General features: G+C 33.9%; 1 protein-coding gene across 2 annotated transcripts in view; it reads left to right on the top strand.

The window, feature by feature from the left end:
• TARS3 (threonyl-tRNA synthetase 3) overlaps window positions 1-24,481 on the top strand; it is a 44,843-nt gene extending 20,362 nt beyond the window's left edge. For both annotated transcript variants that reach the window (XM_074234244.1, XM_074234243.1), the window contains exons 11-19: window positions 1,812-1,978; window positions 2,700-2,862; window positions 13,208-13,345; window positions 14,007-14,084; window positions 14,173-14,273; window positions 18,893-18,997; window positions 22,368-22,440; window positions 22,750-22,864; window positions 24,106-24,481. In XM_074234244.1, the coding sequence (XP_074090345.1) occupies window positions 1,812-1,978; window positions 2,700-2,862; window positions 13,208-13,345; window positions 14,007-14,084; window positions 14,173-14,273; window positions 18,893-18,997; window positions 22,368-22,440; window positions 22,750-22,864; window positions 24,106-24,254 (1,089 nt within the window). In that variant the 3' untranslated portion in view covers window positions 24,255-24,481. The remainder of the gene's footprint in view (window positions 1-1,811; window positions 1,979-2,699; window positions 2,863-13,207; window positions 13,346-14,006; window positions 14,085-14,172; window positions 14,274-18,892; window positions 18,998-22,367; window positions 22,441-22,749; window positions 22,865-24,105) is intronic.
• The last annotated feature ends 902 nt before the right edge of the window (window positions 24,482-25,383 follow it).

Below are 25,383 nucleotides of genomic sequence, written 5' to 3'. Positions count from 1 at the left end.
TGAATTGAGTTTGAGTGAGGGGGTGCTGTGCTAAGTCACCAGCCTCACTTTCTCCTCCAGAGCCATCTGGGTCCAGTGGCCAGATATGAATCAGGATGACTGGAGATGGCCCTGATGTGGAGCAATCAGGGTTAAGTAACTTGCCCAAGGTCATGCAGCTTGGATTAGAACTCCGGTGCTCTTGATTCCAAGGCTGCCCTTATTATGAGAATGGAAAGACAATGAATGGCAGCAAAGGAGTCTGAAATTTACTCATTAGATTGTAAGAACCATTAATCAGGTGCAAAAGTAGGCATTTAAATAAAATTTGATTGGATTTAATAGTTCTTCCCCTGCAAAAAAAAATAAAAAAAACCTCAAAAATTTTTTATCAGATACAGAGGTTTAGAAAATATTTCACCACATATTGCCTGAGATGCCAGTTTGCTTCAGACTTTCTTTTTCTGTAAACAATAAAATTTAAGATAAAGATCATCTCTGAAGCAAATGCTTATTTCTAGTGATTCTATTATAGGATTTGTTAGGAAAGTAGTATTATCTAGTAGACTTCAATAATTGATCAAATAAGATATATAAAGTGTTTTTAAAATGCCATATAAATATAAGTTATTAATATTTATTATTAACCCTTATTACTACATATGTGGGAATAGTCTTCTATTTTTTTTGGAAATGAACCTCTCACCACTTAATTTTTTTTAGTTTTCATTTTTTTCTTTTTTTTTTTAGTTTTTGCAAGGCAGAGGAGTTAAGTGACTTGCAAAAGATCACACAGCTATTTTTAATTGACTGAGGTTGGATTTGAACTCAGGTCCTCCTAATTCCAGGTTGGTGCTCTATCCACTGTGCCACTTAGCTGCCCCTAGTTTAAAATTTTTCAATTAAAATTGAAAAGTAGCAGAGATTGGGATTTAGGTACAATGAATATTGACCACAAACTAACTAAAGAACATAAAATATATTATTTTTTTTATACAGATTAGAGAAGAGATTTCTTAGTAATTTCTATTCTGGTTCATTGAAAATTAGCATATATAGTAATTTTTGTTTTAAAGAGTTAGATTATGGGGACAGCTAGGTGACACAGTGGATAGAGCTCTGGCACTGGAGTCAGTATGATCTGAGTTCAAATCCAGCCTCAGGCACTTAATCATTGCCTAGCTATGTGACCTTGGGCAAGTCACTTAACTCCATGGCCTTAAATAAATAAAAAAAATTTTAAAAAGAGTTAGATTACGATGAAATGCTTACCAAAGGACTATAATATATAATTTAGTATTTTTATATGATTCAAAAAGCACATCAGGATCTTCATTATCATTTTGACCTTAGAGTCATCACTGTGAGTATTAGTAATCATTAAAGAGTACTGAAGATTTGTTATATGTGGGACATTGGAGTTAATCTGTATTGATCCCATATTGTACTTTGGTATTTGATATAAAAAACAAATCTCTAAAAATATACCTTCTTCCCTGCATTGGAAAGGTGGGGAATTTTTGAGTGTAGAATGATGCCTATGCTGGCAAAGCAATTAATTTTTTGGTTGACATGCTAATAAAGTCTACATGGTAAAAAAAAAATGAATCCCTAAATTGTATGCTTGTTGTTTTTCCTCTTCTTATTAAAAAATAGTATAAAATACAGTTTTTCTCATCATTTGGATTTTGGATTAACAGCATTTTATTGAATTTTAATATCAGGACTCATTTAAATGTCAGATATGATCATAAGAGATTTTAAAAAATGTACATTGCTATTTTTCTTGAAAGAGAATTATTCCTTAATTTTTTTAAATTTACATTTTGTAGGAAGAATATCATCGACGTAATTTTACAGAAGTGGTCTCTCCTAATGTCTACAATTGTAAACTCTGGGAAACATCAGGTCACTGGCAGCATTATAGTGAGAACATGTTTTCTTTTGATGTTGAAAAGGAGACATTTGCACTTAAACCCATGAACTGTCCAGGGCACTGGTTAGTATTTTTCATCTAATTTCAAATGTCCATGGTTATTTCAAATGAGTATTCAATTTTAAGCATTTTTAAATAAATAAAATCAGACATCTCTTAAATTTGTTGTGTTACTATTTTGGGATTTGTTCTGAAGAGGTTTCTTCTGAAGAGATTTTTTAGAAAATAATTCTTGGTAAAATTTTTATTACTTTATTCAATTTTTATAACATTTACTTTAAAAGATGTTTAATCATTGGTTAACTGAATGGTTAACTGAAAATTTTGAGCTTTTTAGTTTGATTGTTGGGAGGAATTGCTTCTTAAGAAAAAAATTCATTATTTATATACTTGAATTTCTTCAACCAACTAGAATTTATTAAGCATTTGACCCTCAATCAGTAGTTCAAGGCTATTTTGAGGCTTAATTTAAATACTTAATGGACTCTGAATTAGTCCTTAGTCTATTTGTTGAAACTTTTGGGAGTTAAGTGTGTTATCCAAGGAAGACAATTCCTTTTTGCTGTATATTTGATATGGCTTTCTTCCTCAATCTGATGTTAAGACTTGTGATTTGGGAAGACTTATAAGAAATGAATATCATTATCTTGTTATAGTGTGCTCAGAGCAGATTGGGGAATTTGAGATTTCCATGTTGTATTCCAATTTTATGCACATAGTTTTTACTAAGTCACTTTATTTATATGTGCTATATACCATCTTCATTTAATTACATCTGTTTTAGCCTAATGTTTGCTCATCGTCCACGTTCCTGGAGGGAAATGCCAATCAGACTAGCTGATTTTGGAGTTCTTCATCGCAATGAACTTTCAGGAACTTTGAATGGTTTAACACGTGTCAGAAGATTCCAACAGGATGATGCACACATCTTCTGTATGATGGAGCAAGTAAGCAGCAAAAAATACGATGCCAAACTCAATCAATAGAACAGCAATCTGTTCTATAATTTTCAACTGCTTTATTTGTTTCTTTTAATTTCCTTCTAAAGTGGTAACAATTTAATTTTGGAATGTTTTTCCTGCATGTTGTATCAATTTTTGTTCCTGGTTCAATTCAAATTATAAACTCATTTTCTGAGATATAAAAATAAATAATAATGAAATTTTGCAACATAAAAAGGTTGAAATTTCATAAAGGCTTCTTCGAATTTCATAATATACTCTTACTTTTATGTATTTTTTAATAAACCCAATTACCAACTAGTGTCTTTTCAGAAACAAGTAGTTTTAGTTGTTCGGTTGTTTCAGTTTCTTTGTGACCCCATCTGGGGTGTTTTTTTGGCAAAGATACTGGAGTGGCTTGTGATTTCCTTCTCTAGCTAATCTTACAGATGAAGAAACTAAGGCAAACAGGGTCAGGTGACTTGTCCAGGTTACACAACTACTAAGTGTCTGAGATTATATTGGATTTAGGTCTTACTGATTCTAGACCTGGCGTTCTATGCATTGCACCACCTAGCTGCCCATAAGTCATTTTAGTAAAGTGTATAATTATAGTAGAGTATGATAAAATATATTGTTTAGAAATATGTTGCAGTTATTGACATTTTTCTAATTTCAAAAATATTCCAAAAGTTTTGAGGGGAAAAAAATTAGGTAGCAGTACTTGATAGAGTACTATTTTATTTTGTTTACTTTTTGGAATCTGAATTATTTTTTTCTTTCTCTTTTTTTAGAAAGATTTTATTTTGAATTTTACAATTTTTCCCCCATTCTTGCTTCCCTCCCCTCACCCCCACAGAAGGTATTCTGTCAGTCTTTACATTTTTTTAAATTTTTTTATTTTTATTAAAGGTATTATTTGAGTTTTACAGTTTTCTCCCAATCTTCCTTCCCTCCCCCCACCCCCACCCCACAGATAGCACTCCATCAGTCTTTACTTTGTTTCCATGTTGTACCTTGATCCAAATTGGGTGTGATGAGAGAGAAATCATATCCTTAAAGAGAACAGAATTCTCAGAGGTAACCAGATCAGACAATAAGATATCTGGTTTTTTTTTCCAAATTAAAGGGAATAGTCCTTGTACTTTGTTCAAACTCCACAGCTCCTTATCTGGATACAAATGGTACTCTCCTTTGCAGACAGCCCAAAATTGTTCCCAATTGTTGCACTGATGGAATGAGCAAGTCCTTCCAGGTTGAACATCACTCTCATGTTGCTGTTGCTGTTAGTGTGTACAGTGTTTTTCTGGTTCTGCTCGTCTCACTCAGCATCAGTTCATGCAAATCCCTCCAGGTTTCCCTGAAATCCTGTCCTTCCTGGTTTCTAGTATAACAATAGTGTTCCATGACATACATATACCACAGTTTCCTAAGCCATTCCCCAATTGAAGGATATTTACTGGATTTCCAATTCTTTGCCACCACAAACAGGGCTGCTATAAATATTTTTGTACAAGTAATGTTTTTACCCTTTTCCCTCATCTCTTCAGGGTATAGACCCAGTAGTGGTATTGCTGGGTCAAAGGGTATGCACATCTTTGTTGCCCTTTGGGCATAGTTCCAAATAGTTCTCCAGAAGGCTTGGATGAGTTCACAGCTCCACCAACAGTGTAATAGTGTCCCAGATTTCCCACATCCTTTCCAACAATGATCATTATCCTTCCTGGTCATACTGGCCAATCTGAGTGGTGTGAGGTGGTACCTCAGAGAAGCTTTAATTTGCATTTCTCTAATAATTAATGATTTAGAGCATTTTTTCATATGGCTATGGATTGCTTTGATCTCCTCATCTGTAAATTGCCTTTGCATATCCTTTGACCATTTGTCAATTGGGGAATGGCTTTTTGTTTTAAAAATATGACTCAGTTCTCTGTATATTTTAGAAATGAGTCCTTTGTCAGAATCATTAGTTGTAAAGATTGTTTCCCAATTTACTATTTTTCTTTTGATCTTGATTACATTGGTTTTATCTGTGCAAAAGCTTTTTAATTTAATGTAATCGAAATCATCTAATTGGTTTTTAGTGATGTTCTCCAACTCTTCCTTAGTCATAAATTGTTAGCCTTTCCATAGATTTGACAGGTAGACTAGTCCTTGATCTTCTAATTTGCTTATAGTATTGTTTTTTATGTCTATGTCCTGTAACCATTTGGATCTTATCTTGGTAAAGGGTGTGAGGTGTTGGTCTAATCTAAGTTTCTTCCATGCTGACTTCCAATTATCCCAGCAGTTTTTATCAAAGAGGGAGTTTTTATCCCAATGGCCTGACTCTTTGGGTTTATCAAACAGCAGATTACTATGATCCTCTCCTGCTTTTATACCTAGTCTATTCCACTGGTCCACTGCTCTATTTCTTTGCCAATACCAAACAGTTTTGATGACTGATGCTTTATAATATAATTTTAGATTGGATAGTGCTAAGCCACCTTCGTTTGCATTTTTTTTCATTAAGCTCCTGGCAATTCTTGACTTTTTATTTCTCCATATGAATTTACTTACAATTTTTTCTAACTCAATAAAGTAAGTTTTTGGAATTTTGATTGGTAGGGCACTAAACATATAGTTTAGTTTTGGTAGAATTGTCATTTTTATTATATTAGCTCTCCCTATCCATGAGCAGTTGATATTTGCCCAGTTATTTAAATCTGATTTAATTTGTGTGAGAAGTGTTTTATAATTGTTTTCAAAAAGATTCTGAGTCTGTCTTGGCAAATAGACTCCCAGATATTTTACACTGTCTCAGGTTACTTTGAATGGGATTTCTCTTTCTAGATCTTCCTGCTGTTTCTTGCTAGACATATATAGAAAAGTTGAGGATTTATGAGGGTTTATTTTATAACCTGCAACTTTGCTAAAATTGCTAATTGTTTCCAGTAGTTTTTTAGATGATTTCTTGGGATTCTCTAGGTAGACCATCATGTCATCTACGAAGAGTGAGAGTTTTGTCTGTTCCTTCCCAATTCTAATTCCTTCAATTTCTTTTTCTTCTCTAATTGCTGATGGTAACATTTCTAATACAATATTGAATAGTAGTGGTGATAATGGGAACCCTTGTTTGACCCCTGATCTTATTGGGAATGCCTCTAGCCTCTCCCCATTGAATATAATGCTTGTTGATGGTTTCAGATAGATACTGCTAATTATTTTAAGGAACAGTCCATTTATTCCTACACTCTCTAGTGTTTTTAATAGGAATGGATGCTGTATTTTTTCAAAAGCTTTTTCAGCATCTATTGATATGATCATATGATTTCTGATAGGTTTGTTGTTGATATAATTGAGTATACTAACAGTTTTCCTAATATTGAACCATCCCTGCATTCCTGGAATAAATCCTACTTGACCATAATGTATTATCCTAGTGATGACTTGTTGTAGTCATTTTGCTAAGATTTTATTTAGGATTTTTGCACCTATATTCATCAGGGAAATAGGTCTATAATTTTCTTTCTCTGTTTTAACTCTTCCTGGTTTAGGTAACAGTACCATATTGGTTTCATAGAAAGAGTTAGGCAGAGTTCCATCTTTCCCTATTTTTCCAAAGAGTTTATATAGGATTGGAACCAATTGTTCCTTAAATGTTTGGTAGAATTCACTTGTGAATCCATCAGGCCCTGGAGATTTTTTTTTAGGGAGTTCAATAATGGCTTATTGAATTTCTTTTTCTGAGATAGGGTTGTTTAGGTATTTAATCTCTTCTTCATTTAACCTGGGCAACTTATATTTTTGTAAATATTCATCCATTTCACTTAGATTATCAAATTTATTGGCATAGAGTTGGGCAAAATAATTTTGAATTATTACTTTAATTTCCTCCTCATTGGGGGTGAGTTCACCTTTTTCGTTTATAATACTAGCAGTTTGGTTTTCTTCTTTTAAATCAAATTGACCAGAGGTTTATCAATTTTATTAGTTTTTTCATAATAGCAACTTTTGGTTTTATTTTTCAATAGTTTTTTCTTTTGATTTTATTAATTTCCTCCTTTAATTTTTAGAATTTCTAATTTGGTATTTGATTGGGGATTTTTGATTTGTTCTTTCTCTAATTTTTTTAGTTGCATGTTTAGTTCATTGATTTCCTCTTTCTCCAATTTATTCATATAAGCATTTAGAGCAATAATATATCCTCTGAGAGGTGCTTTGAATGAATCCCATAGGTTTTGGTATGTTGTTTCATTATTATCATTATCTAGGATAAAATGATTAATTCTTTCTATAATTTGTTTTTTGGTCCACTCATTTTTTAAAATGAGGTTATTCAGTTTCCAATTTGCTCTGGGTCTATATCTCCTTGGCCCAGTATTGCATACGACTTTTATTGCATTGTGATCTGAGAAAAATGTATTCACTATTTCTGCCTTTCTGCAGTTGATCATTAGGTTTTTAATGTCCTAGTACATGGTCAATTTTTGTATAAGTTCCATGTACTGCAGAGAAAAAGGTATATTCCTTCCTATCCCCATTCAGTTTCCTCCATAAGTCTACCATATCTAATTTTTCTAACAATCTATTTACCTCCCTAATTTCTTTTGTGTTTGTTTTATGATTTGATTTATGTAGATCTGATAGCGGGAGGTTGAGGTCTCCCACTAGTAGAGTTTTGCTGTCTATGTCTTCCTGTAATTCTTTCAGCTTCTCCTCTAAGAATTTGGGTGCTGTCCCACTGGGTGCATATATATTCAATATTGAAATGACTTTATTGTCTATGGTACCTTTTAGGAGGACAAAGTTTCCTTCTTATCTCTTTTAACACTATCTAATTTTGCTGCTGCTTTGTCTGAGATAAGGATTGCTACCCCTGCTTTTTTTACTTCAGCTGAAGCAAAATATATTTTGCTCCAACCTTTTACCTTTACTCTATATGTATCCGTCTGCTTCAAATGAGTTTCTTGCAAGCAGCATATTGTAGGATTCTGGTTTTTAATCCACTCTGCTATTTGTTTATGTTTTAAGGGAGAGTTCATCCCATTCACATTCAAAGTTATGGTTACTAATTCTTTATTGCCCTCTGTGCTATCTTCCCTCTGTTTGTATTTTCCCCCTTTCCCCCCTTTTATCCATATTCCCCAGTATTTTGTTTTTGAATACTACCCCCTTCAGTGTGTTTGCCCTCCTATATCGCACCCTCCCCTTTCTTTCCCCTTTCCCTTTTTCCCTTCCCTTCCCTTTGTTATTTCCCCCACTCCCCTTCCCTTTTTTCCATCCCCTCTCCCCTTTTCCCCTTTTAATACTTGAAAGGTTAGATATTTTATAAGTTAACTGAGTATGTGTAGGTTGGCTTTAAGCTAAGTCTGATGAGAAGAAGATTCAGGTGTTTCTCCTCTGCTCCCTTCTTCCCCCCATTACCACAAGTTTTTTGTACCTCTTAGTGTAATGAGATTTGCCCCATTCAATCCCCTCCCTCCTCCCGTCTCTTTCCTGTCCCCCCTTTTAGGGAGGTAATGTATTTTTTTAGATCATTCTATCTATGTCATAGAAAATTCTGAGTGTCTGTCCCTTCTAGTTCAGTATATTCTATTGAATAGAGTCAAAATTCCTGAGAGTTATTAGAGTCTTTCTCCCAAGTGGGGTTAAAGCCAGTTACATCCCATTAGATAGCAGTCTCATGGATAGGTCATGGATGTCCATCATTTCTGGGTAGGTATATTCTACCCGTTAGAGTTACATTTCTCAGGATTTATGAGAGTCTCTTCCCCCCCGCCCCATGCTGGGATATAGCCAGTTTCAACTTACTGGATTGCATTTTTTTCCTTTTACTGCCCCCCCCTTTTTTTACCTTTTCATGTGTCTCTTGAACCTCCTATTTGATGTCCAAATTTTCTGTTTAGCTCTGGTGTTTTCATCAGAATTTTTTGGAATTCTTCAATTTTGTTAAATGTCCATCTTTTTTTCCCTGGAAGAGAAGGCTCAGCTTTGCAGGAAAGAAGATTCTTGACTGCATTCCAACCTCCCATGCTCTTTGAAATATCTTGTTCCAGGCCCTTCGATCCCTTAAAGTTGATGCAGCCAGGTCCTTCGTGATCCTTACTGTAGCTCCTTGATATTTAAATTGTTTCTTTCTGGCTGCTTGCAGGATTCTCTCTTTTATCTGATAGTTCTGGAGTTTGGCCGCAACATTCCTTGGTGTTTTCATTTTAGGATCTTTTTCTGGTGGGGTTTGATGTACTCTTTCAATAACTACTTTGCCCTCCGATTCCATGATATCAGGGCAGTTTTCCATCACTAGATCCTATAATATTAAGTCCAGGCTTTTTTTCTCTTCAATGTTTTCAGGAAGTCCTATAATTTTCAGGTTGCCCCTCGATCTATTCTTTAGGTCATTGGTTTTGTTGATGAAGTATTTTACATTTGCTTCTATTTTTTTTCTATTTTTTGATTTTGTTTAACTGACTCTTGCTGTCTCATGGAGTCATTAGTTTCTGTAGACTCCATTCTTTTTTGGGGGGAGGAGTTTTCTCCATTAACCTTTTGCAACTCCTTTTCCAATTGGTCAATTCTACTTTTGAAAGAGCTTTCCATTTGACCAATTGAGGTTTTGAGAGAATTAATTTCTTTTTTGCATTTGCTCATTTGAGGATCTGAGAGATTTATTCTCCTTTTGTATTTGTCCAATTGTACTTTCTAAGGTTTTGTTTTCTTGTTGTAAGGTATTAATTGTCTCTCCCAAATTTTTAAGCTCCTTCCTTATTTCTTCAAGGAAGTCTTTCTGTGCTGGAGACCAGATTGTATTCTCCTCAGAGGTTCCAGGTCTCTCTGAGTTGGGGTCTTTCCCTTCCAGGAATTTTTCTATGGATCCACCTTTCCACTGACCCTTCTTCATTATGCTAAGACCTTGAGTTGGGGGGGGGGGCTGGTTCACAAGGGCTTGGGATCGTTAAAGGCTTTACTGGGTGCAGTTTCTCTGGCTGGCCAGTAGGAGGTGCTGGTTGCCCTCTCTGGAGTGTCTGTGACCTTGGTTGAGAGGCCTTCTCCCTTTGCTTAAGGGAAGGCATTGGAGCTATTGAATTCTTTTGCCTTCAATCAATGGTGGGCTTTACCCTGGCCTGAGGTCATTCCTCAGCTGGGCTAGTTCTTCTGCTCACACACCTGGGCCTGAGGCAGAAGTAGTTTGCAATTGTTTGTTTTGGAGGAGGCTTCAGTGAAATGGAGGCGTGGACTCAGAGTTTCTCAGACCTGAGGAGCCCAGGGATGGTGTCCACAGCTCTCCTGCACCAACCCTCTCCCCGCAGCCCCTTCCCCAAGCTCCAGTGGGACAGCACCAACACCAGCGCCTCTGCTTCACCGCAGACCCAAGCCCCTTTCGTCCAGCCCCACTGCTGATCCAGCAGGTCCTGCTCTCCGGCCCTCAGACTCCCGGTTCCAATTCAGCTGTTAATCTGGTTGATTCGGGGCTGTTCCTCCCTCCCAGCCCAGACTCACCCGCTGGTACTCAGCCAAGGCTGCTGCGGGAGACAAATCCTGAGGTAAATGTTCCTCTCCTGGCTTTTCTTTCTGGGTTTCCTGGTTCGGATTCCTTTTAAGAGGTTTTTTCCATGTGATAGATGGGGAAGAGATCAGGAGACTTTAGAACTGAGCCTGTCTTCTGTCCGCCATCTTAGCCCAGATTCAGTCTTTACATTGTTTCCATGGTTTACATTGATCTCAGTTGAATGTGATGAGAGAGAAATAATATCCTTAAGGAAGAAAAATAAACTATGAGATAGAAAAATAAGATAATAAGATATAATAAGACATAATAAGATAACAGGGTTTTGAAGACTATTTGGTCTTTGTTCAAACTCCACAATTCTTTCTCTGGATACAGATGGTATTCTTCATTGCAGATAGCCCAAAATTGTCCCTGGCTGTTTCACTGATAGAATGAGCGAGACCATCAAGGTTGTTTATCACCCCCATGTTGCTGTTAGGGTGTACAGCATTTTTCTGGTTCTGCTCATCTTGTTCAGCATCAGTTCATGCAAATCCTTCCAGGCTTCCCTGAATTACAATCCCTCCTGGTTTCTAATGGAACAATAGCATTCCATGACATACATATACCACAGTTTGTTAAGCCATTCCCCAGTTGAAGGACATTCACTTAATTTCTAATTCTTTGCCATCACAAACAGGACTGCTATAAATATTTTTGTACAAGTGATGTTTTTTACCTTTTTTCATAATCTCTTCAGGGTATAGACCCAGTAGTGACATTGCTACATCAAAGGGTATGCCCATTTTTGTTGTCCTTTGGGCATAGTTCCAAATTTCTCTCCAGAAATGTTGGATGAGTTCACAGCGCCACCAACAATGTAATAGTGTCCCATATTTCCCACATCCCTTCCAACATTAAATATTGTCCTTTCTGGTCATATTGGCCAGTCTGAGAGGTGTAAGGTGGTATTTCAGAGATGCTTTAATTTGCATTTCTCTAATAAGTAATGATTTGGAATCATTTTCATATGATTATGGATTGCTTTGATTTCCTCATCTGTAAATTGCCTTTGCATATCCTTTGACCATTTGTCAATTGGGGAATGCCTTTTTTTTTTAAAAATTTGACTCAATTCTCTGTATATTTTAGAAATGAGTCCTTTGTCAGAAATACTAGTTGCAAAAATTGTTTCCCAATTTACTAAATTTCTTTTGATCTTGGTTACAGTGGTTTTGTCTGTGCAAAAGCTTTTTTAATTTAATGTAATCAAAATTATCTAGTTTGTTTTTAATGATGTTTTCCATCTCTTCCTTGGTCATAAACTGCTTCCCTTTCCATAGACCTGACAGGTAAACTACTCCTTGATCATCTAGTTTGCTTATAATATTGTTTTGTTTATTATATCTAAATTCTGTATTCATTTTGATCTTATCTTGGTATAGGGTGTGAGGTGTTAGTCTAATCTAAGTTTCTTCCAAACTAATTTCCAATTTTGTCAGCAGTTTTTATTGAAAAGAGAGTTTTTTTATCCGAGTAGCTGGACTCTTTGGGTTTATCAAACAGCAGATTACTATAATCATTTCCTGTTACTGCACCTAGTCTATTCCACTGATCCACCATTCTATTACTTAGCAAATACTGGACAGTTTTGATGACTGATGCTTTATAATATACTTTTAGATCTGGTAAAGCTAAGCCCCCTTCTTTTGCACTTTTTTTCATTGAATCCCTGGAAATTCTTGACTTTTTATTTCTCCATATAAATTTACTTGCAAATTTTTCTAATTAAAGTAATTTTTTGTAATTTTGATTGGTAGGGCACTAAACAGGAAGTTTAGTTTTGGTAGAATTGTCATTTTTATTATATTAGCTCGACCTATCCATGAGCAGTTGATGTTTGCCCATTTATTTAAATCTGATTTTATTTGTGTGAGAAATGTTTTGTAATTGTTTTCACAAAGTTTTTGGGTCTGCCTTGGCAGGTAGACTCCCAGGTATTTTATGTTGTCTGAAGTTATTTTGAATGGAATTTCTCCTTCTAGCCCTTTCTGCTGCATCTTGCTAGTCATATATAGAAATGTTGAGAACTTATGTGGGTTTATTTTATATCCTGTGACTTTGCTAAATTTGCTAATTATTTCTAGTAGTTTTTTTAGATGATTTTATTGGATTCTCTAGGAGTACCATCATGTCATCTGCAAAGAGTGAGAATTTTGTCTTCCTTCCCAATTCTAATTCGTTCAATTTCTTTTTTCTTCTCTTATTACTGAAGCTAACATTTCTAATACAATAATGAATAGTAGTGGTGATAATGGACATCCTTGTTTCACCCCTGATCTTATTGGGAATTCCTTTAGCCTATCCCTATTGCATATAATGCTTGTTGATAGTTTTAGATAGATACTGTTTATTCTTCTGAGGAACAATACATTTATTCCTACACTCTCTAGTGTTTTTAGTAAGAATGGGTGCTGTATTTTGTCAAAAGCTTTTTCAGCATCTATTGACATGATCATCTGATTTCTAATAGGTATGCTATTGATATAATAATAACAATAATAATAATAATAATAATAATAATAATTATACAGTTTTCCTAATATTGAAGTAACTCTGCGTTCCTGGATTAAATTCTACGTGATCATAATGTATTTTCCCAGTAATAACTTGTAATCGTTTTGCTAAGATTTTATTTAAGATTTTTGCATCTATATTCATCAGGGAGATAGGTCTATAATTTTCTTTCTTTGTTTTAACTCTTCCTGGTTTAGGTATCAGCACCATATTGGTGTCACAGAAAGAGTTAGGCAGAGTTCCATCTTCACTTATTTTTCCAAAGATAGAGTACTATTTTAAATTCATCATTTGCTTAAATTTCAGATCGAAGAAGAAATGAAGGGATGCTTAGAGTTTTTACAATCCATTTATACAGTATTTGGATTTTCCTTTCAATTAAATCTTTCTACACGGCCTGAAAACTTCCTAGGAGAAATTGAAATATGGGACCGAGCTGAAAAGGTACAAACCAGAAAAAGGTTGCCATTTCCTTTTGTTATGTTAATTCTTTCAGAGTAGTCTTCACTTTGTAATAGAATATTTTTAAATTATAATTTCTTTTCCCACTGTCAATTGCTTATAGGATTGGATTACCCCAATCCATGTGGCTTATGGGCTGTCATACACATCCTGGAAATTTATTCAATTAGGGCTCATCAGTATACTATTTTGTATTTAAGTTTTAAAGTACCATAGAGTTTGTAAATTAGGACATAAATATTTATTTTATAGAGACTTCTTTTTTTGTGGCAGATTTATCGCTTGCTGAATTTTAAAAAAAATAAGAATAGAATACTTATAACTTTTTTTTCATTCAACATAAAATTATTAAGGTTGTCTCTTAAGATAGTTTACTTTGGATTATTTAAAACTTATTTATTTTATCTTTTTTTCTTGCTAAAATTTTTAATGTTTAAATTTATTTTTTGGCATATTAATTGTACCAAAATAAATTTATGTATATATATTAAAGGTATATTTGGTGATTCTGGCTTGACTTTATAAGTGACATGCATATTCAATAAAATATATTTTGAAGCATCCCAAGTAACATATGGAAAAATTAAATCTACAATGCAGGAAGGGCTTACAATGTTCTTTTCTTTTTTTTTTTCAATATTAGCAACTTCAAAATAGCTTGAAGGAATTTGGAGAGCCATGGAAATTAAACCCAGGAGATGGAGCATTTTATGGGCCTAAAGTAAGAAAGATAAAATTACTTCTTAAATAACTGATAAAATGTGGATTGAAAAATCCTTGTGTCTTACAAAAAATAATTTAATTTACAGATTGATATAAAAATCAAAGATGCCATTGGCAGGTTCCACCAGTGTGCCACTATTCAGCTTGATTTCCAACTACCCATCAGATTTAACCTTACATATGTGAGGTGAGTAATTGAATTATTAACATAAGTACTAATGTTAATTTTAATTATCATTTGAATGATAGTCTCTTAATTAATAAAAACAAAAATATTAGACTGCCTCATCTGATATTTAGTGCATACTTCATAAATGCGTATCTTTTAATTGACTATTTTTTCCATCACTTAAACATATCAGAGCTAACCTAATTTTCTTTTCTTCTATCACATCTCAGCTTAGTGATAGGCCAAACCAACATGTTTTATGTCCCTTAAACTTATAACCTGAATTAAGTTTGATCATTCTTTATTCAACCACATTAAGTTTTAGATAAACACTTTTTGTATACCATTTCAATAGAAATTCAATTTTTATAAAACAAAATTGTCATGTTGAGGTATTAATTTGAATATTACTTTATATAATTGGTTGTACCACAAATTTATAATTATGACATACCTTAGAGGGCAGCTAGTCCAGACTTAAATTTTACATATAAGGCAATTGAGGCCAAGATAGCTTCAGTCATATCATCAATATCCTTCTTGAAATGAAGCATGCAAATCTAGGATAGCAATAACACAATGCAGTCTAAATTATATTAGCAACACTTTGAATAGGGCAGAATATGTCATCTCATACCTGGAAATCAGACCTTTCAGTTTAACCTAAGGTTGCATTAGTTTTTTTTTTTTTTTAGGTTTTTTTTGCAAGGCAAATGGGGTTAAGTGGCTTGCCCAAGGCCACACAGCTAGGTAATTATTAAGTGTCTGAGACTGGATTTGAATCCAGGTACTCCTGACTCCAGGGCCGGTGCTCTATCCACTGTGCCACCTAGCCACCTGGTTGCATTAGTTTTTAGACTTCATATTACACTGTTGTTTCAAATTGGGCTTGAGATATTTTGGGAATTTTTTTATTTTATTTTTTCAATTATATGCAAAGATAATTTTCTACATTTATTTTTTTTTAAACTTTTGAGTTCCACATTTTTTTACTCCTTACTTTCTCTCCCTACTCCTCAGGACAGTGAATAATCTGAGATGTTATATATGTTTAATCACATTTAAGAGATTTCTAAATTATTCATGTTGTGAAAGAAAAACTAAAGGGAAAAAATGATGAGAAAAATAAAGATAAAATAAGACAAGTTTTAAAACATAAAAATAGTATTCTTTAGTCTGCATTGAAATTCCATGGTTTTTTCCTTCTGGATGCAGATAGCATTTTCTATCACAAGACTTTTAGAACAGTCCTTGATCACTGAACTGCTTAGAGGAGTCAAGTCCTTCATAATTGATCATCACATAATGTTGCTGTTAAATGTATACAGTGTTCTGCTGGTTCTGTCCTGGTTCTGCTCACTTCACTCAGCATCAGTTTATGCAAGTCTTTCCAGATTTTCCTGAATTCTGCCTGCTCATGATTCTTACAAAACAATAGTACACAACACATTCATATACCATATTTATTTAGCCATTTCCCAATTGATGGACATCCCATCATTTTCCATTTCTTTGCCACTGCAAAAAGAGTTGCTAAAAATATTTTTGTATTTATGGGTCTTTTTCCCTTTTTAATGATGGATACAGACCTAGCAGTGATATTGAAATCTCAGCGATTTTTAAACATCTAACCATATCTCTGTCTCTTGTCCTTGTAAAGTTAATTTTAAAAAATTAAAATATAAGACTTGGGGGTAGCTAGATGGCACAGTGGATAGAGCACCGACCCTGGAGTCAGGAGGACCTGAGTTCAAATTCAACCTCAGACACTTAATAATTACCTAGCTATATGACCTTGGGCAAGTCATTTAACCCTATTGCCTAGCAAAAACCGAACCCCACCCCCCTCCAAAAAAATATAAGAAGTTCATCTTATTAGACTTGACTGGGGTTAAGATCTTTTGGTATTCTATTTGACATCCGACAGTATGGTAATTTATCCTTCCAGCTTTGTGTTATCTGTACCTTTGAGAAGTAATTCCTCTGTGCTTTGATACAAGTCATTGATTAAAGGTAAACTCTACTGGAAACATCCTTCTAACTAGACCTCAGATTATTAATGACTGCTGCTAATAGTTCAGCTATCCAACCAGCCCTAAGTCCATCTAACTGGTATCTCCCCATCTTTTCTATGTGAATAAGCTGAGAAACATTATCAGTTGTTTTGCAGAAATCTAAGCCAACTCTTTTACATTCCTTTGATGATGATTCAATGTAGTAACTTTGTGAGAAAAAAAAAGAAAATATGATTAGTCCACCATGACCTGTTCTGGTCTGATGGATATAGTACTATCCAAATAAACATTGAAGGAGAGTTTAGAAAGTGGTAGAAAACCAAATTATATGACTTTCATCTTCATTCCATATTATAAACACTAAGTAATTTGCAAATTCCAGTTTTATAGCCCAGGAATAAATATTCACTCCTCTTTGACAACAAAAATGCTAAAAGGAACCTACAAGAATAACAATTTAAATTTTAAAATCCTGACTCCTTTTCTGTGTATTTTGTGATTAATTTCATAATGGCTAAATGCTTTGACAAGTGTTTCATTACATATGTTTCATAACACAAGGATAAGCAAATGAATGACAAAGTCATTAAATCATAATCTTCGGGTTTCTTCATCTGTAAAATGAAGGAGGTTGGATGAAATAGCCTTTGAAGTCTATTTCAGTCTGTATCAGACTTCCTATCTCCATAAGCTATTGTCCTATATTTTCCTTCCCTTTTCAGCTGAATTCTTGAAAAAACTGGCTATATTCATTGCCTTTCCCCTACTCTCCTCATACTTTCTTCTAGATCCTATTCAATCTGTTTTTCTAACATTATCACTTAACTCAAACTGCCTCTCATAAGTCATTAATGATCTATTTTTTTATTTTTATTTTATTTTTTTGGCAAGGCAGTGGGGTCAAATGACTTGTCCAAGGTCATACACTTAGGTAATTATTAAGTGTCTGAAATTTGATTTGAACTCAGGTTCTCCTAACATCAGGCCTAGTGTTCTTTCCATTGCACCACCAAGCTACCCCAATGATTTCTTTTAAAAGGCCAAATTGATCTTTTTTGTCTTCTGCAAAATATTTGCTATTGCTGAACACCTTCTCCTCTGGATACTCTCTCCTCTCTGAGTTGTGTGATACTGCTCCCTAGATGCTCTTCCTACACTCTATTCTTTTTCAGTTTCTCTTAATCATACATTACTTATGTCACTTCTGAGGGAGTGAAGGGGGAGGAGAAGGGGCACCTCAAGACTATCCTAAGCCCTCCTTTTTTTTTTTATCAATTCTCTTTATGACCTTCTCTGCTCATGAGGGCTTAATCACCTTTATGATAATGTCTCTCCTTTCTGTATTTCCTTCTTTACTCTTTCCTGAGCTCCAAGTCCAAATCACCAGTTTTTGAATTGATATCTTATAGACATCTCAAATTTAAGAAATCCCAAAGTGAAATTATCATCTCCTGACAAATCCTAACCCTCTTTTGAATCCTTTTAGGAACCTTGGTTTGTAATCTGAATCTCTTCCTCTCCTCCTCTCATCCTGTAAATCAATTCAGCTGCCAAATCTTGTCATTCTCTCTGCTTGCACAATGGCCAACCTAGTTCAGACTCCTACCTTTGCTATTTCTTTTTTTTTAATTTTTTTAGGTTTTTGCAAGGCAAATGGGGTTAAGTGGCTTGCCCAAGGCCACACAGCTAGGTAATTATTAAGTGTCTGAGGCCGGATTTGAACCCAGGTACTCCTGACTCCAAGGCCAGTGCTTTATCCACTACGCCACCTAGCTGCCCCTTCTTTACTATTTCTTTAGCCTCTTAAATTGCTTTTCGTGCCTCACATCTCTTTCCTCTCCAGTCTTTTCTTGCCCTTCTTGTATATTTCTCCTTTCTATTTGAGCTGTTGTCCAGCCAAACTAGTCAGATTGGCTGTATTCACAGTATTCCATCTGTTGTCTATGCATTTGCCATGGTGTTGCCAATGCTTGGAATGCACTCCTTCACATTTGCCTCTCAGAATCTCCTATTTATTTTAAGACTTAAGTATTATTTCTACATGAGGCCTTCCCTGATGCCTGTAGTTGCTAATGTTTTCCCCTTAATGTCTTTGTATCCATTTTTATATACTGTTCACAAATACATTGTCTTCCTGGTTAATCTGTAAACTGAGAGTAAAGAATTCATTTCACTTTTAGATTTGTATCCCCAGAATCTAGTAGTCCTAACACATGATCAGCACTTAGTAAATGTTTACTGCTTGATTCTCCTTGGAGTGAGTTTTATCCAAAGATTGTTTTGAAAATGCTTCTTATGATTCACTTTTGTAAAAGTAATTGAAACACATAAAGCAGAATAAATTGAAAACTTTTAAACTACTTGTGTTGCTACCATTTCATTATAAAAGCAATAATAAAACAATTCTTTTTTTGCTCTTTAATTATATGTTCTGAATTGAGTCTGACTTTTTTTTCAGAGACAATCATATTTTCAAATAAAATAAAGTATATATATAAAGGTTTTAATGCATATTAGGCACCTAAAATTTTAATCTTATTTTGTGGAGGAGAAAACTGGAAGACAAGAATATGGTTATTAATAAAAGAATAAAAAAGTTTAACACTATAATTTTTATTTTAGTAAGGATAGTGATGATAAGACAAGACCAGTGATCATTCACCGAGCTATTCTAGGATCAGTAGAGAGAATGATTGCCATTCTTTCAGAAAACTATGGAGGAAAATGGTAAGTAAAAAAAGAAAAAAATTTAATTGAAAATGTTATTTCTATCTTTTATTTTAATTACTTTTCTTTCCTCACATATATCATTCTGTTGTCCCCACTCCTGCTCTCTTCACACCACTTTATTCAGAAAGCCATTCCTTTTAACAAACATACAAAGAAAAAAAAAAAGAAAAGCAGTATAGCAAAACCAACCAACACATGAACCCAGTTTGATATCATAGGAAACCTATAACATGACCCTCATCTCTTCTTCAGGCTCAGGATTAATTATTATAATTACATAGCATTCCCTTCCTTCCTTCCTTCCTTCCTTCCTTCCTTCCTTCCTTCCTTCCTTCCTTCCTTCCTTCCTTCTTTCCTTCCTTCCTTCCTTCCTTCCCCTTCCCTTCCTCTCTCCCTCTCTTCTTTTTACTTTCTTTCTTCCTTCCTTCCTTTTCCTTCTTTTCTTCCTTCCTTCCTTCCTTCCTTCCTTCCTTCCTTCCTTCCTTCCTTCCTTCCTTCCTTCCTTCCTTTCTTTCTTTCTTTCTTTCTTTCTTTCCTTTTTCTTGTTGTTTCTAGTTGTAAGTTTTGTGTATATTATTTTCTTGGTTCTGGTTTATCATTTCTTGAAGTGATGTATATAAGTACTATATTCATGTTCTGCAGTTCATAAATAATTTTTTAAAAAAAGAATTTTATACCTACATGTAGAGACAGTTGATGATGCGGTGTATGTATCGCTGAACCTGAAGTCAGGAAGACATGAGTCCAAAACTGGCCTTAGACACTTAACAGTTGTGTGACCCTAGGGAAATCACATAACTGTTGTTTGCCTTAATTTTCTGTAATTGAGGATAATACTAGCACCAATATCACAAGGTGGTTTTGTATCTCAAATGAGATATTTATAAAAGGATGTAGCATAATGCTTGTTACATAGTAGGTACTCCATAAATTATTTTTCCCCTTCCCTTTTCATATATATATATATATATATGTATATATATATATATATATATATATATATATTTAGAGAGAAATATGTTTGAAATGATACAGTAGCTACATCCTCATAATAAAAAAGTATTCCAAATTATGCCTCAAAAATAATAAAGACTGCATCAGAGAAAATCAGAAAGGCACATTGAGAACTCATAAGCTTGCAAATGGATGAGTGTTGAAAAACTACCTTTGCATTAATTGGAAAAAATAAAATAAAAACAAAGCAAAAATAAACAAAGATATATCAACATTTATTAAGCCTTATTACTCTAGTGTTTATTTTAACTAGATAGCAGAAATGTGAATTTAATATGACTCTTAGGTTCCAAGCATTGGATAGTTTCCCAAAGTCCAATAAAATTTAGTCATTCAATCTGCAGATGTTCATTTAACCTAGGTTACCACTAGCCACTATCATAAAGTACCTTTTTTGAGGGGTGGAGGTATAGACTTGTGATTTCATTGGTATAGGGAACTACTATTGAGGAAATTCCCTTATCCAATACAAATCCAACTATTCTGCCACATAAGAGTCTTTGAGAGATGTCTGGGGCTTTAAGAGGTAAAAGGGACATGCTTTGAGTACACAGACATTATGTGTTAGAAGTAGGACTTGAATCTAGATCTTCATCCAGCTCCCTATTTATTCTGCTATACTGCCTCTCATCTTAAAACGTGTGAAATGAAAATTGATAGTTTGCATTAAATTCTTTTTTTTTTTAGTTTTTAGTTTTTTGGTTTTTTTTGCAAGGCAAAAGGGGTTAAGTGGCTTGCCCAAGGCCACACAGCTAGGTAATCATTAAGTATCTGAGGCCGGATTTGAATTCAAGGACTCCTGACTCCAGAGCCGGTGCTCTATCCATTGCACCACCTAGCCACCCCTTACATTGGGGTTACAAGCAAACATTCTTTGATAACATAGATTATAGATTATAAAATTTTTTAATTAAAAGACAGTAGAGATTATAATACAATTACCCAAGGGGCAGCTAGGTGGCGCAGTGGATAAAGCACCAGCCCTGGAGTCAGGAGTCCTTGAATTCAAATCTGGTCTCAGACATTTAATGATTACCTAGCTGTGTGGTCTTGGGCAAGCCACTTAACCCTGTATGCCTTGCAAAAAAAAAAAACCTAAAAAAAAATAATACAATTACCCAGTTTTTCAGATAAGGAAACTAAGGCTCAAAGTAATTGTATCAAAGGTAGTTAATAACAGAGCCAGGACAAGAATCCAGGTCTCCTCACTTTCCTATCCTAGCATTCATTTTGCTATAATGTGACCCCTCTTCTATAAAAACTAGAAGCTGTCATCTCATTTCTTTCCTCCCCTTCACTGATAGACACTATTTTTTTTTTAGACTTCATTATTCTTAAAGTGCTAACATTTGAAAGTTCTGTTTCAAGAGTTGAGGAGTGAGTGAGAGAGGAAGATGTAGAAGCAGCAAGGAGAAGCAATTTCTAGTAATTTACTTGGAAAAATGCAGAAAAAATATGGGTTGCAAGCTTGTAGAATGGAAGGATTTAAAGGTACTTTTTAAGGATGGCAGAGTTTTGAGCCTGTTTGTAGATATCAAGAAAGGAATAAGTAGATGATGGGGAGAGATTGGGAGGGGTTTGTAGAGGCAATCCACTACGGAAGATAGGAAAGGATGATGCTGAGGGCACACGTGAAGAGAAAAAGTGTCATTTCATTATCAGAGATAAATAAATAAAGGGAGGGAGGGAGGGAGGGAGGGAGGGAGAGAGAGAGAGAGAGAGAGAGAGAGAGAGAGAGAGAGAGAGAGAGAGAGAGAGAGAGAGAGAGAGAAAGGTTAACAAAGATTCCTGAGATGAAAAGAAGAGAAGAGGAGGGAGTTATATTGAATAGCTTCATTTTTCTCAATAAAGTAAAAGGAGAGCTTGAACTTTGACCTCTGGATGGAAGGAAGGAGAGGTGTATGGAAGGTTAAAAGAGAGAGAAGAGAAGGTCTGGAACAGCTTCTTTAGGGATTGGAATGGGGATTTAATCAGGGAGGAATAAAAGTATTGCTTTATTTCAGGCTGCTTCCTTTCTCACAGGGTTGTAGGAAAAATAATTTTCAAAAATATTAGTGTTTCTAGTCTTCAGCAATACTTTGAGGCCTGAAAAAGAAAAGGAAAAGATGAAAAGTAAAAAAAAGAAAAAATCAGAGTGATTTAGAGTGATCTAGAGATAGTTATTAAATTATTAGAGATAGTTGAATGAAATGAAATTTTAAATTTTAAAAATAAATTAAAATTTAAAAGTAATTTATAACAAATGTCAGTTTATTTTTAAAGACTTTAAAGAGTCTGTCTCATGTTTAATTATTGAAATTTGTACAAATAAAAGAATGTTCTTTTAAAAAATACATCATTTATATTTTTTCAGGCCTTTCTGGCTCTCTCCCCATCAGGTAATGGTAATTCCTGTGGGACCAACTTGTGAAGACTATGCACAAGAGGCAAGATAAAAAACTTTCTCCTAATATGACCTAGATAATAATAACTTTGTCCTATATTTCTCATAATGTCTTTTAAATGCTGCACAACTAAAAATTATTAATTCAGTAACTGGGAACATAGCCCAGTTTTGAATTGAATTAAATTTATCCAGTAGTAAAACAAATAAATCACTTATTGGCTTAGTGCTTTTTAAATTTTTTCAGAATTGTACTTATAATAACTATCCTGGTATATATTCAGTCTACTATTTTACATACTTTCTTTCAAAATAAAAAAATAAAAAAATTGTCTGAAATTTTTTCCCCTAGATATCCAAGGAATTTTTTGAAGCAGGATTCATGGCAGATGTTGATCTAGATCAAAGCTGCACACTAAATAAGAAAATACGAAATGCACAACTGGCCCAGTATAACTTTATTTTAGGTAATTTAAATTTTTTCATATATGCATTATATTCTCTGAGTTATATATTTTTACAAGTTTCAGAATGTTTGGAAATATATTATTATTAGAAGGGTACTGAGCTTTGAGCTTGACTTCTTAATAAAAAAGCAAAAATAGGGATAAATATTTAGTTTCTAGAGATTTATTCTTGCATTTTAATGAATAATAAAGTGATCAATGATTGACCAATTAAATGACCAATAAAGTGATAAGTGTGGCATCATTATTTAACTTGATTATATCTTGGATGTGCAAAAAGTAATTTTATGTTAAACAGACCCTGAGGAATAACTTGTTTGCTTATTTGTGGGAACAATCCTTGCATTTTATATGAATGCTATTACTAAGTCAGTTATGAAAATAATTATTTAATGAATGTTGATTCTTTAAATAAAAACTTTCCCATGAAATTGAATTCTCCATTTTAACTAATTGATATAAGTAGAATATTACACTTGTTTTGGGGTATGATGGAAATACTAATTTAAAATATTGAAAAGAAGAGCATTCAAATATCAAAGTAAAATTGGTTTAACAATCAGAAAAGGTAATTCTTTAGGGAGTGATTGAATGTTAATCTTTGAACATAGTTTCATTATCATATATGATGTAGAAATAAGAAATTGCATTTTGTTTATTTGTAGACATGATACTACTTCCTGTGAGACTTTGAAAAGTTTTGAAAATAGTAAAATTAACTAGCCTTATATAGCAGCAGCTTGGCATAATGGATATAGCTGGCCTTGAAATCAGAAATCCTGAGGTTTAACATCTATTTCTGATCTCCTGGTTTTGTAACCCTTCACAAGGCATTTAACTACTCAGTACTCCAGATAACTCTCTTAACACTATAGGTGCTCATCTGCCTGGGTACAATTCATTTCCTTACTAATGAGTTCTCTATACTAATGATATTTTAGAGCCAATCAAAATATAAATATATGATATGATATATTTATATATGTATAATTTATGACATCTGATATATATCATCATCCCAATTTTTTCAATACTTTCTGGATATTCAGTGCTGGGTATGATGGGCTGTAGAGTTTGGGAAGAGACCCTTTTCTCTCAGGGAACTTATAAAGTATAATGTAATTAATTTTAAAGGAATACACTCAAAGTAAAAACATTTGGTAATATGTTAAAATGCCTGAACTGTTGACTAAATTGTTGACTAAAAAAAGAACATGCTTCTTCCTTTCCTCTTTAAACAGTGGTTGGAGAAAAAGAAAAAATAAATAAAGCTGTAAATGTTCGAACAAGAGACAACAAAGTTCATGGAGAGGCTTCAGTAGCTTCCACCATTAATAAATTGAAGAAACTAAAGGAGTCACGTACATTAAATGCAGAGGAAGAATTTTGAAGTTCTTGTCTTCTCCTGGCCAGCCTTAAAAACATTTTCTAACACTTACAGATGGAATTCCTTTCCTTAGCTTCCAGAAATTTTATTTATTGTCAGAGTTTTGGCTTCACTGACAAGAAGGCACAGGCAGAAAGGAAAATGTGTATGATTCAATTTCAGTACCTACTATTCTGAAACATGTAAATTAGGTATTTTGGTTAGCAATAAAAGAAGACAATTTAGGGAAATTTTCAAGGAAAATTAATGCCTTGGTGTGTGTTTGTTAGATGAAGGAATTTGTTTTATTGAAAAGGGAGAATTATGGCAAGTGTACATTTAGTGTTGTTACTAAAGATTATTTAAGCTTTTCAAAAGGCAAAGGAACTTAAAATAAAATCCTGTGAAGCTTTTGGGTATACAAAGACAATTTTATTTAATTTTGTAATGACAGTATTATGTCTTTAGATATTTTATGATTGCTGAGCAATAGGGAAAACTTTCTTCAGAATTCAGCAAATAATTCATGACAAATATTTAGGACTTTCTTAAAGATACACAAGTTTAAAAATGGAATCCAAATTGAATTCCTTATTACTTACTTTGGATAACAGAACTTCAGAGTAAAGAATGTGGAGGAAGATATATTGTTGTTCTTTATATTGCATACAATTAGGGAGCTTCAATTCTTTTTTTTTTTTTTTTTTGCAAGGCAAACGGGGTTAAGTGGCTTGCTGAAGGCCACACAGCTAGGTAATTATTAAGTGTCTGAGACCAGATTTGAACCCAGGTACTCCTGACTCCAAGGCCGGTGCTTTATCCACTATGCCACCTAGCCGCTCCAGGAGCTTCAATTCTTATGCTATTGGGTATCTTTTATAACTTAGCTAACTCCCTTTAAAAAAGAAAACAAAACATTTTAAATTACTTTATCAAGCACCTTATTAAATACTCCAAAAAAAGCATTTGCTCAATAAAATTATATCTTTGATTAAATGACAGTCTACTTATAGTTGTTCAATAAATCTATAGAAAAATTAGCAAATTTCAGAATTTAATCAAGAGGACAGATCTAGGTACCTAATTTTCCATGAGCAGTAGGCAAAATAGCAGTAGCTCTAGGCAAAATAAAAAATAATTTGTCAATCATTAT

The sequence above is a fragment of the Macrotis lagotis genome, chromosome 4 (assembly GCF_037893015.1).
Source record: "Macrotis lagotis isolate mMagLag1 chromosome 4, bilby.v1.9.chrom.fasta, whole genome shotgun sequence".
Lineage (NCBI taxonomy): Eukaryota > Metazoa > Chordata > Mammalia > Peramelemorphia > Peramelidae > Macrotis > Macrotis lagotis.
This window is presented reverse-complemented; position numbering and strand designations above follow the sequence as displayed.